This window comes from Cydia fagiglandana, chromosome 13, assembly GCF_963556715.1.
Source record: "Cydia fagiglandana chromosome 13, ilCydFagi1.1, whole genome shotgun sequence".
Lineage (NCBI taxonomy): Eukaryota > Metazoa > Arthropoda > Insecta > Lepidoptera > Tortricidae > Cydia > Cydia fagiglandana.
In genome coordinates, this window is record NC_085944.1 from 6176413 (window position 1) to 6194140 (window position 17728).

General features: G+C 41.7%; 1 protein-coding gene and 1 long non-coding RNA gene across 4 annotated transcripts in view; one reads left to right on the forward strand and one right to left on the reverse strand.

The window, feature by feature from the left end:
* LOC134670121 (uncharacterized) overlaps positions 1-17728 on the forward strand; it is a 385516-nt gene that overhangs the window by 338857 nt on the left and 28931 nt on the right. The window lies entirely within an intron of this gene.
* Positions 918-17201, reverse strand: LOC134670086 (sec1 family domain-containing protein 2-like). Of its 3 annotated transcripts, none has more exons than XR_010099012.1 (12): positions 16918-17201; positions 16131-16382; positions 15386-15691; positions 14985-15157; positions 13966-14121; positions 13447-13517; positions 8303-8472; positions 5446-5726; positions 4681-4842; positions 4108-4218; positions 2491-2708; positions 918-1731 (listed from the first exon to the last, which is right to left on the reverse strand). XR_010099012.1 is itself a non-coding variant. In XM_063527766.1 (11 exons), the coding sequence occupies exons 1-11, from the start codon at positions 17095-17097 to the stop codon at positions 2612-2614; spliced, it is 1959 nt and encodes a 652-aa protein (XP_063383836.1). In that variant the 5' UTR covers positions 17098-17201; the 3' UTR covers positions 2156-2611. The 3 variants fall into 3 exon arrangements, 1 of the variants encoding a protein (XP_063383836.1); XR_010099011.1 differs by lacking the exon at positions 918-1731 and adding an exon at positions 2211-2264; XM_063527766.1 differs by lacking the exon at positions 918-1731 and having other exon boundaries at positions 2156-2708.

The window sequence follows — 17728 nt, forward strand, 5'->3', positions numbered from 1 at the left end:
ACCGGTTGAATACCATCCTTGTTTCTTTCACCGACAACTTGGTCAACATCCAATAATGACAAATTGTGATATTATCGTACGAGAAAAACATGTATAGCTATACTCTCTATATTTAGGTATTTAAATAAAAGTTAACAAAATCTACCCTCAAATGGCTCCTTACATGACATAATAAAACATGTTCTTCTCTTCCCAGAGTGACACAAGCCTACGTCACAATAACATGGCCGCTATATACGCTATCGCATATTATCATATAGCTCTGTCGCATGATGACGTAGGCTTGTGTCAGTCACGTGACCACGAAAAGACGGGAAGAGAGTACCAGGCGGTACTCAACGGCATGTCACATGATCAAATAATGTACCTAAGTTAAATTCAGGTCGTTCAGTGACAGATCCAGGCGGCTCTGTGTTTGGTTGGTTAGCCAATAAATGTTATAACTACCTGAAAATATACAAATTGTTTGGTTACTTTTATTTAAATACCTAAAGATACAGACTGTAGGTACATACACCTCAAGGTAAGGAAATATTTAAGGAAGATTTATATAGAAATAATTAATGATATAAATCAATGACTCTTTGGTATAGTTCAGCGGTTGGCAACCTTTTAGCAGCCAAAGGCCACATAGTAGTTAACGATGTTGACGCGGGCCGCGCTTTGTTAATATTTATGACATTATCAGACATTGATGTCGTTAGTTAATATTACATACAAAATAGCCAGGGAGGCCCGCGGGCCGCGGGTTGGTGACCGCTGGATAGTTAATACCTACGCCTGCAATTCAATACTAATGACAAAATATCTAAATTATAAAATGTTATCAAATGATGTCCAATGTGAAAATCATTAATAAAACCTCTTTTTACGTTATAACATCTTTTTATTTCTTTAGTAATACAGTATACTACTTTTATTAAAAATCACCCATAGGCATATCTTGACTCTAAACAATAAATTAAATAATATTAATAACATTTTAACAGTTTATATCTGCATTGTAATTGCATTGCACTTACAATTAATTAAATTATTTGAGGCATTATCTATGAAAAGGGACCTTATTGTCGATGGCGCTTACGCCACACAGCGTAATTGTATTTATATCGGAGCATCGTTAATAATGGCGTAAGCGCCATCGATAATAAGTTCCCTTTTCATAGACAATGTCACATTTAAAATGTATTATAAATATTCACAGTATTACATAGATTAACATTGTATAATGTTACTTTTGAAGCAACCAAGTACATCTAGCATAAGAATAACAGCCAAAATACACATTAATTATCTAGCAAACACGACGACACTTAAACGGTAAGGGTCATAAAAGCTTAGCTAGGTACCCCGTTATATGTTATAATTATAATGTAAGAATTTAAGAAATTACATACCTATGGAAATCAGTAGGCCAATACCCGATTTCCCTAACAAAAAGCAATACACAAAAATAAAATTTTCATATTTTTAGCTTTTGTGCATAAATTGTTACAAAATTTTAAAGTGCGTTTTAGACTGTTCGTGATTTCTTACGAGCGAAAGTAAGAAAATCAAGATTCGAATCTATGAAGTCACTAGAGAAAATCCTCAAGATAACTAATTAAATTTTTAGAAACCGTATTGCATTCTAAAAAAAAAGCGGTACGATTTTTTAAAACTCCGCTCTCTGATCCTCGTCTTCCTGTGAGCATGCGCCCAGTCCAAATCCCCACCAAGCAGCTCCATTTACTCTCGGCAGAGATATATATAACTCCGTATAAGATAAATAAAGTCTAAGAAAAAAACGTGCCTCGGACGGCCAAGGAAAAGTCGTTCTCGAATAGATGGCGCCATTACCTTTTTACTATTCTCGGCTAGATGGCGTTAACGACACCGTTTGGTATTTAACAATTTTAACACATATCAGTGAAAGAACATGGGTCAGTAGGGAACAATAAAAATTAAGAATCGTTTATCCGTGAACATATTTTGATTATTTTATACATTTTCAATTTTATTTTAAGTTTTAATCGTGTGTCGATAGATGGCAGTAAATGTACCGTGACTACAAAATTGACAATGACAGGACCCCTCTATACTATCTATTCTTTTTGCTCTCGGAACCTATTTAGAACGCCATCTATCGACAAGTTAAAGAAAGCGTCAAGCGTCATTGACGGCGCTGGTGCTTTTCTTGCGCGCCATCAGAGGTGAGTACTGCTATAAGGCGAGGACATTATGGCTTCCACTGGAGTGACGAATTTCGTTTATACGATTAACACCTTAGAGGATATAACCAACGGAGACGCCATGTCTAAAATTTTCGGTACAAAATAGTCTGCCGTTTTTTGCGGGGGAGGGGCACATCAAATGTATAGGTACGTCATGTCAGATAAACGTCAGTCCATACATATGGTTGACATGTGGTTGACCATTGGCCGCCTATTTTCGACAGAGGGGAACGCCTGTTAATGGCGGCTCCATTGTTAATTACTCCGAGATTAACACGGTTATGCACTTAATTATAACGCCATCTATCGACAAGTTACAGAACTTAATACACCATCTTTCGGCAAGCGTCATTGACGGCGCTGGTGCTTTTCTTGCGCGCCATCAAAGGTGAGTACTGCTATAAGGCGAGGACGTCTCTCATGGCTTCCACTGGAGTGACGAATTTTGTGGAACCGATGAACACGGCCGTGTCGACGCCGCTCGTGATCACGGTCCTGCGGATGAAAAAGCAGTTAATCAAACATATTTGCGAGAGTAAAATTAATTAACATATTAGATATAGGTCAGGCATGAGGCAATGAATGCTCAAAAAAACGATGTACCTATAACTTCCCTCTCTCCCTTGGCTCAAGAGCTACGTTCACCTCCTAACTAGTCCAAAAAAAGTTACGTTAAGTTAAGGCCTGATTCGAATTCAATCTGCCAAATTGAAAACCCTATTAATGGTACTGAAGCTAGCTGAATCAAGATTTGTTTTTCCATAATTTATTGAAAATTTGTTTAAAAATTGTTATTTATAAGTAAATTCATCATTTTCCATTTCTTCCCGCTCCTGTCGTTAGTTTTGTTGTATGCCCTCCATCATACATCCGACAGTGTTTTTTGACAGTTTCTTAGTTTGAGTCCTATCAAGAACAATGTTTATTTTGAAATATTATATTGCATATAGTTTTTGTTGTTTTAACGAACTAATTCCTTGGACACTCCACTCCATACCGTTCAATAGGTCAATACTGTGGGACTTTGTTGAATCAAGTTTTTTGGTCCGATTTCGAGGGTACTGGCTTAAGCATGCTGATTGCCTCATAAACATCGTGGATCATCTCCAAATATTATCAAAGTAATATTGGAAATCCGCATTATTAAACTAAAGCTGCGAACCGTTTCTTTTAGTGATGTTGGTGTCGATTTCTCTGTCGAAAAGTAACCAATGCCCGGTAACTGACACCACATCGACGAAATTCCTGATACGCCAGATATTTGAAGATATGTCTAGATCCTCATTGTTTCATGGATATTGCAATGAAATTACCTTTCAGTATTGGTATAATATTAGGTAACAGGTTATGTTGGAAATTAGTTATGTGCAAGTTTCTTCCATACTTATCAAGTTTTTGACAGCAATTTGGCGCCTAATTAAAAAGACGGCGGCGTTTATTTGATTTTTTTGATCATCTTAGAATTGATAAAAAAAAAATTTTTTGGTATAATAATTTTGTGATTCTGATAATTATAATGTCGTAGTGTATATATAAAGTAAGCTAGAAAATATCCAAGAAAAATCACTCTGAATTTGTCAAATTTGTTTCGAATCAGGCCTTAGTTACATAAGTTAGGCGGTAAAATTAGGGTGTGCTCCCGATACTGGTTTTCTCTCATCATCAGTGCCCAAACCGAGACTCCCCGTTTCTTGCTATAAAATTCTAAAGTGATAAAGTGAATATTGCTAATCGAAATGACTTCTTTATTTCTTTATTATGTCGAATAAAGAGCCCGATAAAAATTCTCTTATTTACATTTGCAAGTTGTCTCCAATGCTGAAAAACAAAGTGAAATGTGTAAAAAAATACACTGAAAATAATGACTTTTTGCAAATTAATTGGGTATGAATACCTGTTAATTCTCTTGCACTCCTCGGCCGTAATTCCGCCAACTACGAAGATGATCACGGTGGGGCTGTCGAGCGGGTGCTTCGTGCTGCGAGTTTTCTTGCTCGTTAGGATGCTGGAAAAACACGTAATTCAGGAACGAATTTCTAACGCATAGCCTTAAATTAAGGGATTTCATTCAAAATTTGGAATGAAATTCAAACTACATATTTTTTTTAACTAAATGGGACTCAACAAGTTAACATAATTTCTCGATTTTGCATACGTCTTACCTATTCGTAGTCTGTTATTCCACGCAAGAACAAAGGCTAATATTTCTGCCAAGGATCTACATCTACAAGTCACGGGAAACCAGGAATGTTAAATTCAATAATAAAATTATTTGTGGTATCCAATACTTGAAGCAGGTTGAAGCTATTAGTAATTTTTTTAAATATTTTTTTTTATACTTACTACGTATAATGTAATTATATTGCTGTTAAAATTATTTTTAACACTTTTAGAGATGAGGCTTTATGACGAATCGGTTTGCGTCTTCCACTATTTATCATTTTTAAAGAACCAGTCTAGTACTCACTTAAGTCCGCTCCGCAGTAATTCCTTGAGTCCCTCGTTCCTGTGTCGCAGGTCCGTTAGATCCGGTCGCTCCGTGTCCACCAGGTCTTCTACTAACTGTTGTAATACGCCACGGTACTCGTGTCCCCCGCCTGTCTCGCACGGCTTTAGAACCGAGTTGTACCTGTCAACCAAAACATAGCACCACATAAATATTATATATTTTATAAAAAGAAAAATACCTACTGACCTTATCTACTTGGTTTTATATTTTCGGACGTAGAAAAGTACTTTTAGAAAGTTTAAGTGATTTAAAGTCATGAATCGAATGTATCACAACTATAAACCCCAAATGCTATCGTTACGTCTCACCAGCATGGTAATAAAATAAATAATTGAAAGATATACCGAATTTCAGGTACTAATTAATACTTTTGGCCACTTTTCTGCGTCGTAACATTTGTTTAATTTTGTACTACTCTTAAGAAACGTTGTTAGGTGTATAGTATATCGTATGTGCTTCAGTTCTGCGTGCGTCAGTAACTGGCAGGAAGTTGCGCAGGATCGGGACAGGTGGCACACTCTCGATTCAGAGCATCTTCTACAGAGAAGGAGAAAAGAAGAGAAGAGGAGTGGGTTTGAGTTTTCTTGTAGGAGGAGGTTTGGCGGAGGAGGAGGAGGATTCTTTTGGGATCACTGAGCCAAAATAGTTAGTATAGTATATATGACTTATAAACGTCTCCTTATCTTGTTTTTGTGAAATTTGTATTTTTTTTAATCTACTCACTTCTGCAAATTCCTCCTCATCATCGCAATCTCCTTCAGCCTCCCCATGATCGACTTGGATACGTCGTCGCAATGCTCCGGGCTGCCCCTCAGCCCGTGGTCAGCGAACAGCGTCTTATGGTCCTCGAATATGGCCACGCTCAACGTCTCAGTCAGGCTGTCTTCGTGTTGTTTCGAGAAGGAAACTTCAGTGCCGGTGAGGGAATACACGTGGACTATGAGGGCGAGTAGGGTTTCTAGGGGGAGGTTGCGGTCTTTTCTGGTCTTTATTAGGTGGCTGATCTGAAAACAAATTTTAGAAAGCAAACGTTAATATTATTATCCAAAAAATTATTTTAAGTCGAAGGATTTGGGTAATGTTACGTCCAAAACATCAGAATACATCTTCTTACCAAGTTTCAACAGTATAGTTCTTATAGTTTCGGAAAAAAGTGGCTGTGACATACACGGACAGACAGACAGACGGACAGACTAAATATTTATTAAAACAGATATTAAATAACAAAATAAATAAATCATAAATCTAGCCCTAAATTAGCCTGAGGCGTTGTTCCCAGGACGCTGGCCGCGTTCCCCCTCTGCACAGCGAGGCTGAGTTTTTGTGCAAAAAAAGGAGCAGCTCGTATGAATATATAATAGTTATCGATTCGCTGATGTCGTCGAATCGATAACTATTAGGGCCAGCCGGCCTAGCCAATGTTACAATCGCTATCGCTTCGACAACGAAAAGCATTATGTCTCTCTATCACTCTTCCCCATTAGTGTGACAGTGACAGTTGCGTTTCGATCGCTACGGAGCGTAAGCGATCGGCATCTTGGCTACACGGCCAGTTGCACCAACCACATTTGACAGACTGATCAACGTCAGCCGGCGCGCCCCGGCGCTTTACTATGGAACTTTCCATTTTGCAAACTCTTTAACGATACGAACAGCTTGGTGCAACCGACCCTTATAGTATCTATTATACTGTCGCTCGGCGCAGACTAATTTTTACGAAAGAAACTAGGCCGTGATGAATAGAGGTGTGTTCAGTTTGCCCGCTTTGCCTGCTTAGCAACTTCTGCTGCTGACTGGACAATAGGAAAACGCTCTAACCTATAAAACTTTACAAGCCTCAATTAGTTAATTTATGTTTTATCCCATTCTTACAAATAAATAAGTCAAATGACAGATTAAGACAAGCAATTAGAATCTATTTTTTCTTTCCGTAGACTAAAATGACATTTCATACTATGGAATATTATGTCATTTTAGTCTACGGAATTAAAAAATAGATTATAGTAGCTACTTGAGGCTTTTAGCGCGTTTTTGAATAACACTAAGTCCTGAGTTTGTTTAAAAAGAACAAATTAAGATCGAATTTAGAACTATAGTGGAATAAAAGAAGGTACAGTCGCCATCAGATATATCGGAGCGCCCAAGGTGCTCACAAATATCGGAACACGCCTCTATTTTCAAGGCGCTAGAGTGCGTGTTCAGATATTTTTGACCACCTCGGCAGCTCCGATATATTTGATGGCGACTGTACCAAATTCAAAACTGCAAAAATGACCCTGGGTCTTACAGTGCGTTTTTTTAGCATTAGAAAGAACTACGCAGAAGCACAGAATAAGTAATAGTATTATCATACAGAACGGACACGCACCGCCCCGCCCCGACTCGGATTACCTCGCCCCGCGACTAAGTTCTGACGGACTCCTGACGTACGCTCAGTTCGGCTAGCGACGCCGCGACGCGATGACGCAACGTTCAAAATGCCGGTGTATTGTGCGATGTACGGGTAGTATGGATACCTACCTACTTATTGTAGAAATGAATAATAATATAGTTTTCCAAAGAGACGAAATATGTATCAGTAAATAAGGCTATACTTTTGCGTAAAAATAATAATATCATATGAATTAAAACCCGTTCGTTGAATTTGTGAATGTTAAGCCAACATTTATTATTTAAAGTACCTAAGGTAACTAGACCTTCTACACAGATATTCCTCGTAAATGTTTTATTTTTAGTTTAACACTCTTTTCACAAAAAAGAACTTGTTGGTCGCGGGACATTCGCGTTTGATTTTTAATTTAATTTTAAGAATTTAAGAAATAATTATGTATGTTATATAAAATAATCAATAGGCATCAACAATAAGGTACATTTAATAATGGCGTGTTGAAAGTCCAAGTACGTGCAGGACTATAAACTGACAAAGCCAATTCAACAATTGGAGCGAAATAAAACATAAACCTATATTTTGTTAAACATAAACCTATATTTTAATTATATTTTAAAGGTTGTCTGGAAGAGATCGCTTTTTAGCGATAAGACCGCCTGTTGTTACCGGGTTCTATTGTAACACTAAAATTTCTTTGTAATTTTACATGTATGTGAGATGTATGGTTATTGGTGCAATAAAGAATATTTACTTACTTACTTACTTACTTACTATATTTTGTTTTTTTACGTATTTCGGTCGAATTATGCAACGCAGCAGGCCGCTCGTCGTGTCCTTCGGCCGGCCTCGGCAAACCTCGGCTTCACCTTCCCCGCGCGCCGCACGAGTCAGCCCTAAGCCACTTACTCACACAATGACGCGTGTACAGACGTGCCGTGCACACATATAAACGCAAATGATTTTCGATGTACGGCGTGTCCGCCCTGTGGCAGAAGTAAGCTTGTGGTTCCAAATCCGGCACTTTTAGCGGTAATAATTTGAAGTAAATTATATGTATTGACCATGCTACTCGTACATTAGATAATTCAATAATTATTAACAATTAAAGAGTCTGATAAAAACTGCACGCTTGCTTCTGTGGAGTTCTTTCTAATGCAAAAAAAAACGAACTATAGGAGGCTAAGGCCTTACCTGGTGGAGTACGCTGGTGGAGTCGCGACTAGCGGCCAGACTCTGCAGCACCTGCCGCTCTAAATTTTGCAGCAGTTCCACCTGCGAACGCTTGGGGGACTTCAGCGTGTGGACCACGCCTAACGCCTGTTGCAGTACGCCGATGTGCTTTTCTATTATGTCGTAGTTGCCTGAAAATTTTATGCATTTTTGAAAACGTATTATGTATTTGCGGCACTTGCGATTGAAACTTTCGGTCCTTAGTCGTCAGACACCAGAAAACTGGTAAAAAAAAATTCTACCAAACTAGTCTGGGTGTCTGGCGAGTCTGGCGACCTACGAGCAGGCGCATTTTATGCGCAAAAAAAGCCTCACTGTGCAGAGGGGGAACGCGGCCAGTGTCCTCGGAACAATGCCTCAGGCTAATTTAGGTTTAGACTTATGATCTTTGACTTGAGACTTATGACTTATGACAGGCGTGGCTCACTCCGCGATTTCGTCGCTTTGGTCATCATCTGCCTTCGAGTCTATTACAGACTATACAAACAGTGTCAGGTAGGGAGACAACGTTTTTCGTGGCTGTGTAAGCCAATACGGGAGCGGCAAACACGCCCACAGGCCTGGCAGGTGTAATGTGCCCGTGGTGAACATGTGTTGGGCTGATGTCGCTTGGCTCGCTTACTTGCGAGTGTCTTAAACCAAGCGTCATCGTGAATTTTACGCCCGTCAAAAACCAGTTTGCGCCACTAGACTCTGTCCTCGGCAAGTTCCTCCCATTTATGTACCGGGATGTTGAAGGCGAGCATGTCTCGCTTGGCGCAATCCTTATGTCGTAACATTGGCCGACCGACGCTTCTCTTGGCATCAGCTATGGCACCAAGCAAAACACGCCGCGGTAAACGAGAAGGTTGCATTCGATGCACATGCCCCAGCCAACGTAAGCGTCTCTGCTTTAGCAGCGCAAAGAGGCTGGGCAGCTGAGCAATCTCAAGCACCCTCTCGTTTGTGACCCTATCCTTCCAGTGTATGCCCAAAATGTTCCGGATGCAGCGCATGTGGAAAGCGTTAAGACGACGTTCGTGCTTGGCATACGAGGTCCAGGTCTCAGCCCCGTACAAGAGTATGCTCAGGATGCACGTTTGATAAACAACCATCTTGGTTTTCCTGGTAAGATGTTTATTTTGCCATACTCTTGTACTCAACTTCCCAAACATCGTAGCCGCTTTCCCGATTCGAACGTCAATTTCTGCATCCGGCGAGAGATTGTTAGTCACCGTCGACCCGAGGTAGCAAAACTTGTCGACTGACTCGAGCGGGGCGCCATCCAACAGGATTGTCGGTGTTTCCGCACACCCTTGAGCCAGTACGACAGTTTTCCGGGGATTTATGGACATAGAGAATAGAGCACAGGCACGCGAAAACTTGTCCATAATGGTCTGAAGCTCATGCTGCGATGTGGCGATGAAGGCTGCGTCGTCGGCAAAAAGCAAACTGTCAACGAATAAATCGTCTCGTTTTTGCTTAGACTTTAATAGAGACACATTGTATAGTTTTCCGTCAGCCCTCGTATGAAGATGGATACCCTGTTGGTCGTCACCGAACGCAGTTTTCAGCAGTAACGAGAAGAAAATACCAAACAGGGTAGGCGCCAGTACGCAGCCTTGCCGAACACCTCGACGCATAGAGAACGGGTCAGACACGGTACCGTCAAATACCACTGCACCTTGCATACCCTCGTGAAACGACTTCACTAGACTCGATAGTTTTGGGGGGCATCCAATGTGTTCTAGTACGGAGTAAAGCCCTTCCCTGCTGACGGTGTCGAAGGCCTTATTCAGGTCAACGAACGCGACAACAAGGGGTGTTCTCTGCTCTCTACACTTTTCTTGAATCTGCCGAAGTGTAAAGATCATATCCGTTGTAGAACGCTGGGCACGGAATCCACACTGGCTTTCGGGATATACGCGATTGGCAAGTTGCTGTAGCCTTGAAAGAACTACCCGACCGAATAACTTGCCCACAATACTAAGGAGGGAAATGCCCCGGTAATTGTTGCAATCACCGCGGTCTCCCTTCCCTTTGTACAATGTGATGATGTTCGCATCGCGCATATCCTGTGGGAATTTTCCTTCCTCCCAGCATTTCCACAACAGACTATGCAGAATTGGACCCATACACTCGAGCTTTATGATGTCTGCTTGAGTACCATCACTGCCAGGACTCTTTCCGCGTTTCAGCTGCTGCACAGCCTTATGAAATTCCTCTATAGAAGGTGGCGCCTCTAGTTCGACCCAAGTTGCTAGTTTTGGCGTGTGTGCTAGGGCCTCTGGGTCAATAGCAATTGGGTTCGAATAAAGTTTGGTGTAATGTTCCACCCATCGTCCGAGTTGGCGGCAGCTATCAGTTATGACAGTACCGTCCACTTCTTTAAGAGGGGCTGTCTTTTTAGGTACAGGACCCAGGACCTGCTTGATGCCTGAGTAAACACCGCTGAAGTTACCGACGTCAGCGCACTTTTGAATATTTGTGCACAGGTTCGTCCAGTACACATTTGCAAAGTATCGTGCATTTCGCTGTAGAGTTGACGTGGCGTTTTTAAGGTCTTCCCGTGTTTCAAGAGTGGGCTTCATGCGGTGTTTCAATGCAGCTTCACGCTTGGAGTCAAGAAGAGGTTTTAAATGCTCTGAGTTTTCGGCGAACCAATCCTTGGTTTTAGTTTCCTGGTAACCGAAAATTGAGCAGGCAGTGTCTGTTAGCAACGTTCTGATGCTCCTCCACATGTCATCTACTTGTGCATTCTCACTCCAGGTTGATTGCGCGCTTTTTACCAACTCCCCAAATTCACTGACCATCTCGTCATTCCTAGTATTCAGAACGTTGACTTTCTTCTTACCAGGAGGTCTGGACGAATGGATTTTCTTCTGAGTGAAGGCAACGCGCGCCACCACCAAGGAGTGATCGGTGTCACATTCTGCACTGTGAAAGGTTCTGGTGTGGAGTGTCTCCCGGAGGTCTTTCTTTCTGGAGAGGATCATATCCAGCTGATGCCAATGACCCGAGCGAGGATGTTTCCATGAAACTTTGCGCGATAATTTTCCCTTAAAGTATGTATTGGTGACGCACAGTAGGTTTCTAGAACAAAACTCTAGCAGACGCTGGCCATTTTCGTTTTGTTTACCGATACCATGTTCACCAATACAGTTCTGCCACGCATCACGGTCTTGACCAATTCTAGCGTTAAAATCGCCTAGAATATACAGGCGATCGGAAGATTTTACACCGCGCACTGTTTCATGGAGCTGGTCGTAAAATTGGTCCTTGGCCTCGTCCGTTGATGGTAGTGTTGGAGCGTACGCGGAGATGAGTGTAATGTAGCCGCTGGTTGTGTTAACTCGCAACACCATTATGCGCTCAGAGACCCCATGAGGTTTTTCGATTGCTTTAAGCAAATCATTGCGAACGGCGAAGCCAACACCATGCTCACGAACAGCATCAGGCCCCTTACCTCTCCAGAAGAACGTGTATTGTGCCGCGCGCAGTGAGCCTTCATCAGGTAGCCTGGTTTCTTGTAGGGCTGCTATTGATATGTTAAGCCTATCTAATTCCATGCTGATTACAGCCGTCTTACGCAGGTCGCATGCGTTGCTGTTACTTGAGCCTCCCACGGTGTCCGGGAGGCCTGTCCTCATAGTACGGACATTCCATGTCGCAATGCGCATGGATAAGCGGGTTGTGTTATTATTTCTTTTTGACTGTCTTTCAGCAGGTGAAGTACGTTACGACGCCGGTCGTCTAGTTGAAGGCTAGTGCTCCCTACACCCAAAAGGAACAGACCGGCACCGAGGCGGATCAGTACCTAACTGACCGGGGGCTGCCCGGCTTAAGCGGGCGGTAACTGATCAGTGGGCCTACGAAGGACCCTCCCACTGTCAGGAGTGACCCCTAGCGTCCTAACTTACGCCTATCTGTTTGGACTTATTACTGGTCACTGCCACTCCCCGTGTTGTTTTCCACGCGGCAAACCGTCGTGGGTGAAGTTTCCTCTCCACAGACACTGCATCGCCTGGGACACAAACGAAGAGACACGGGGCTGCCCAAGACCCGTGGCTCTCTCTCGGCCTCACCGACTAGATCCGCGGGAAAGACAAGTCAATACGCGCGGAGTCGGATCGGCTGCAGGTGCATGACGGCTGGCACCGAGCCGGGTTTGTTTCAAGTTTTCCTTCTCTGTTGCTATCTCTTCCGTTAAACAGCAGGAGGACCACTTGCAGGCGAGATAACCCGGGGCACAAAGATATTATTCGTGCCCCTTCCTCCCGTCGCTTTGGTACAGGTAGCTAAAAGTACATCCGTTCGACCCCAATTTTGGGGTTTGCCATAAGCCGCGCGTGGTGCTGTCGCTACGTAGCGGCCATATCTGTGCTGATCGTGACAGACGCGTTTTGTTAGAGAGTGAGTTTTCTGTACCTAGTACTATTATTTATTCTATGCTTATGATCAAGACATCTTAATTGCAATAGAATGTGTAGACTGATGTAAGTACAGTCAGCAGTAGATGTTGCTAAGCGGGCGAGGTGTTCAAAATTACCTTGACACCCTCTTATTCTCTCAACAATAAAGTCACGTCAAGATCATTTTGAACACCTGGCCCGCTTAGCAACTTCTGCTGCTGACTGTACATGGTGCTGATGAGCAGAGGCACAAACCGAACTTTCGACCGTCGTGTTTCACGGTAGGCCATGTGATTGAGTTAGTGACGCCCGCTATGCCGAGTTTTACGTAATATTCCCTATTGAAGTTGAAGCGCTAGTGGCCTAGCGGTAAGAGCGTGCGACTTTCAATCCGGAGGTCGCGGGTTCAAACCCCGGCTCGTACCAATGAGTTTTTCGGACCTTATGTACGAAATATCATTTGATATTTGCCAGTCGCTTTTCGGTGAAGGAAAACATCGTGAGGAAACCGGACTAATCCCAATAAGGCCGTTTCCCCTCTGGGTTGGAAGGTCAGATGGCAGTCGCTTTCGTAAAAACTAGTGCCTACGTCAAATTATGGTATTAGTTGTCAAGCGGATCCCAGGCTCCCATGAGCCGTGGCAAAATGCCGGGATAACGCCAGGAAGAAGAAAGAAAGAAGAAAAAGAACACTATGTTTGTATGTTGTTTTACCTTTAGCGGCCGCGACGATCTTCTCAATGCTCTGAGGCGTGACCTTGAGCAGCATCTTGGGACTCGGCGACCTCAAAATTTAAAAAAAAATGCAATTAGGCCTCAAGGGCTCTTTCACAAGGCAATACAACATTTACAGTGTAACGACAAGGACGCTATGCACGAAGTAATTCGTACATTGACCGGGCGTTTCCTTTTTCTTTCGCACGCGAATAATTATATTGCTGTCCCGCCGATGATGCCAGCGGAAAATATCACTGTGCGAGCGGGATAGCAATATAATTACGCGCGTGCGATAGATAGGAAATGGGGGGGTCAATGTACGAAATTCTTCATGCGTAGCGTCCTTACTTTTGAAACATTTATAAATACAACAGCCAATATCTGAGTAAACATTGTGTTATAATATTGTTAAAATAAATAACATAGACGTATATGTTTCTATCGTAAATAACACATTAAATTTGGAGATGTAAAAGGTTCCCACGACATGAGATTCACCAAGTATCAAAGAAGTACCTCTGCACATCTATCTTGGACAGCTTGTTGTAGAGGTGAAACATGACCTCCTTCTGGCTCTTGTTGATCATGTGGTCGAAGGTGGAAGTGCAGGCGTCATCGTTGGCGTGGTAAAGGCAGCCGGGGGCGAGCTGGAGGTCTTCTGGATGCGAGATTCTGGAAGAGGAATTTCAGGTAAGAGAAGTCGATAATCTATTGTATATTATTATACTTTTAGTTGATTGTAACGACTTTACAACGTGGACATTACGAAAAATGAAATACGGTAATAAGTTTTCTTCGCCCTAAAGGAGCGCTTGAGTGAGCGCTTACGAACGCTACTTTTTAATACATTTGAAACTGCTATAAAGCCGACCTTCAGTAAAATAAATAGTGTCACACCAATAGTTAGGTTCCTAGCATATCAAAATAATCAACAATCATATTTTAAAAATACGATAGGTACTTAAAGTTCTTCTAAAATGCTTACCTACAAATTAGCCTCATACAATGGCAACCTCGTTGCTGTGTCCTGAGGGCCTACCGCGAACCACGTTCGACGTGTTGCCTCCCTGGCACACTTACGTACGAATTTACAAATGCGACAGAGAGGCAACACGTCGGACGTCGTTCGCGGTAGGCCCTCTGGAAACTTTGGCAGCACTACCATAAACTTGTTGAGAACAGATTCCATCACGTGACTGGTCACTCCACACAGACATCCAGAGAGCAATCTACGATCACTCTACTTAGATCTGCTTTCCATAACTTTTGTTTTTTTTTATTATTAGCTACTATTTGGAGGGAACCAGATCGCGCGGCAGATCACCTATGCGCTGGACTGACCAAATAAAATCCGCAGCGGGAAACCGCGTATCTGACTATGCCAGACAGTCTGCCAACAGGGAGAGATGGCGGGAGATTGTGCGAAGAGCTGTGTCCGCCTCTACTACCGATGCGGACGCCTCAACGTGACCACGACCACTCTGTCAAGAGCGATACGACAGAGAAGAAGAATTTGTAACCACTAATATACTCACACATTAGCTTCACACAACGGCGACATATCAACCGCGACATCGTTGCTGTGTCCTGGAAACCTTGGCAAAACTGTCATAATCTTGTCGAGGACAGATTCCATTGAATGGCTGGTCACTCCGCAGACATCTAGAGTGCGGTCTATGACGATTAGGGACGCGGGACTTGTGCAATTCTAGAATGAAACATAACAACGTCATAATAGTAAGTTAAATTATAAAGATTAGAACAGAACATAGCATAACACATGCAGAAAAAACAATAGTTTCTCTGTTCAAGAAAATTAAAGACACTGGAGCATATTTTTGGTTGCGACCTAACCCTGTACCAAATGGTAACAGCAAAAACAACATAAGCAATGTCTGATCAATCTGACTTTGCATCTAACTAAATTAGGATTTACCTTTCTCCGAGCCAAACAAACGGGCGAATTTTCCAACACCCCAGCTATCAATGAGCTGAAAGTTCCCATGTAATACACATCCTCTTTCAAATTCATAGACTCCATAATACTGTTCAAACCACTAGCCAGCCTCCGCACTTGAGCCCGCTCCTCTTTGTTCAGCGTGTACAGGTCTATGGATGCTGACTCTGTTGTGAGTTTGCCGTCATATGCTGGATATACTTTGTGGTATGGGGGTGTGAGGAACACTACATTTGTTGGTGATATTGTGAATAGCGGGAGATGAACCACTTCTACGGCACATTGCTGAAAAATTTGTGAATATTTTTTATTACAACACTCGCGCACGAAGGGTTCCGTACCATTACGCAAAAAACGGCAAAAAAATCACGTTTGTTGTATGGGAGCCCCACTTAAATATTTATTTGATTCTGTTTTTAGTTTTGTTGTTATAGCGGCAACAGAAATACATCATCTGTGAAAATTTTAACTGCCTAACTATCACGGTTCTGAGATACAGCCTGGTGACAGACAGACAGACGGCAGAGTCTTAGTAATAGGGTCCCGTTTTTAACCTTTGGGTACGGAACCCTAAAAATTATATATTATAAGACATTGGAGCATGGTTTGAGGTAAGTTTACAGAGTATTTTTCTACTGGTGCCCATTTAAATTAATTATTTTGAAAAGTGTGGAGATAGTACAAGATATAAAAAACCAATACATCCAAGTTACAAGGTGCATACTTTTTTACCGATCCATTCCAACAGCATCCCCTCCAACTGCTTAGTAGCCTCCATGGGAGCCTTCCCCGTCGCCACCATATCGCTCACATCCTTCCCTTCATTCAGCTCTAGATAAATCACATCCAGGCTGACGGTGCATATCAACATGCAGTGAGCAAAATCACTATGTTTGATGATCTCTCGGACTGTGCGGAGCTGTGTGCTCGCGGATTGAGTGATGAACACTGCTTTCTTTTGGTCTTTTGTTGCAAACTAAAAAGAAATTTGTGATGTTATCTATGTAAAGTTATCATTATTTAACGATGCTCTGATATAAATACCATGCCGCATGACATAATCATCATCGACAATAAGGTGCCTTTTCATAGATAATGCCCCATATGATGTAGAGAATAATATTGTTGACAATGGAATCTAAATTCATAAAATGTGACAATTTGTGTAATGTGTATGCAATAAAGCGACAAGTTGGCACTCGTATATGATATTTTAAGATTTTTTAGCTCTCCAAATTGTAAACAAAGCTCTAAATTCAACATTAGGATACCTTAAAATTTCCTTCTTGGCCAACAGCCTGCCAATCAGAAGGTAAATATGACACACTTTGCAACCTTCCCTAATATTTCTATAGTATTCCTGATAAGATTATAGTCCTGTATATGATAATAAGCAGCTTAAACTACAGCTCTCTACAGTAAATAATCATAATTTACATTTCAACAAATTATCTTAATTTACGAAACCTTGAATGAGGAAAGGGTAATTTTCAAAAGTTTGAAAGCCATACCTCAAAAGGCGATAAGCTCTTCACAGAGACAGCTCCCCCGTATATGAGATTCAACAATCCTCCGTCCCAATGTAAACATTCTGAGCTGTAGTCGTCCAGGAACACGGCCGCTCCTATTATTCGATTGTACACCTCAGACCACCAAGCTTTTCCAAAATCTTTAACGGAGTTTATTGCCATCTTAAGTATAAATTAAACTCAATTCACAATTATGAAATACACTCCCTTTTATCCCAGTTTCATCTTTTATTGATATTGTAATTATTGTATTACGTTTCAAAATTATAATATTTTCATATTTTCGATGTCGTTTTGACAGTTGACGTCGACGGCGTGCGTTGTCAGCTATGACGTTTCTTTGTAGCACAGATAACATTCAACCGAACAAAATCGGAAAACCTAAAATCCATGTTCTCCAACATAACAGAAATAGACGAAATATGAAGGGTTTTTATTTTAATCTGTAGTTCTGATTAGTCTGGATTAGTCGAATAGATGGCTGAAAGGAATCATGGAGACCTGACATACTGATGCTGTTTTTTAAATTTTCTAAACAATGACATGTTACATCTGTAGCATAATAAAACTACTAGAAACATGTACATGCATTATTTTAGACAAGCTCTGAAAATCCTGTTGTTGTAATTAATGTTCCTACATTGAAATTTAATGAGCGAGGTCATGTGGGGTAAGAGAACAGGGTAGTTAATATTGCTTGGGGCGAGTAACAGTTATGAGGATTCCCTAAAAGTGTTTCTCTTGCTTCATAGTTTCTTTTACCCCCATGTAACCATACAGTAAAAGAAAATAC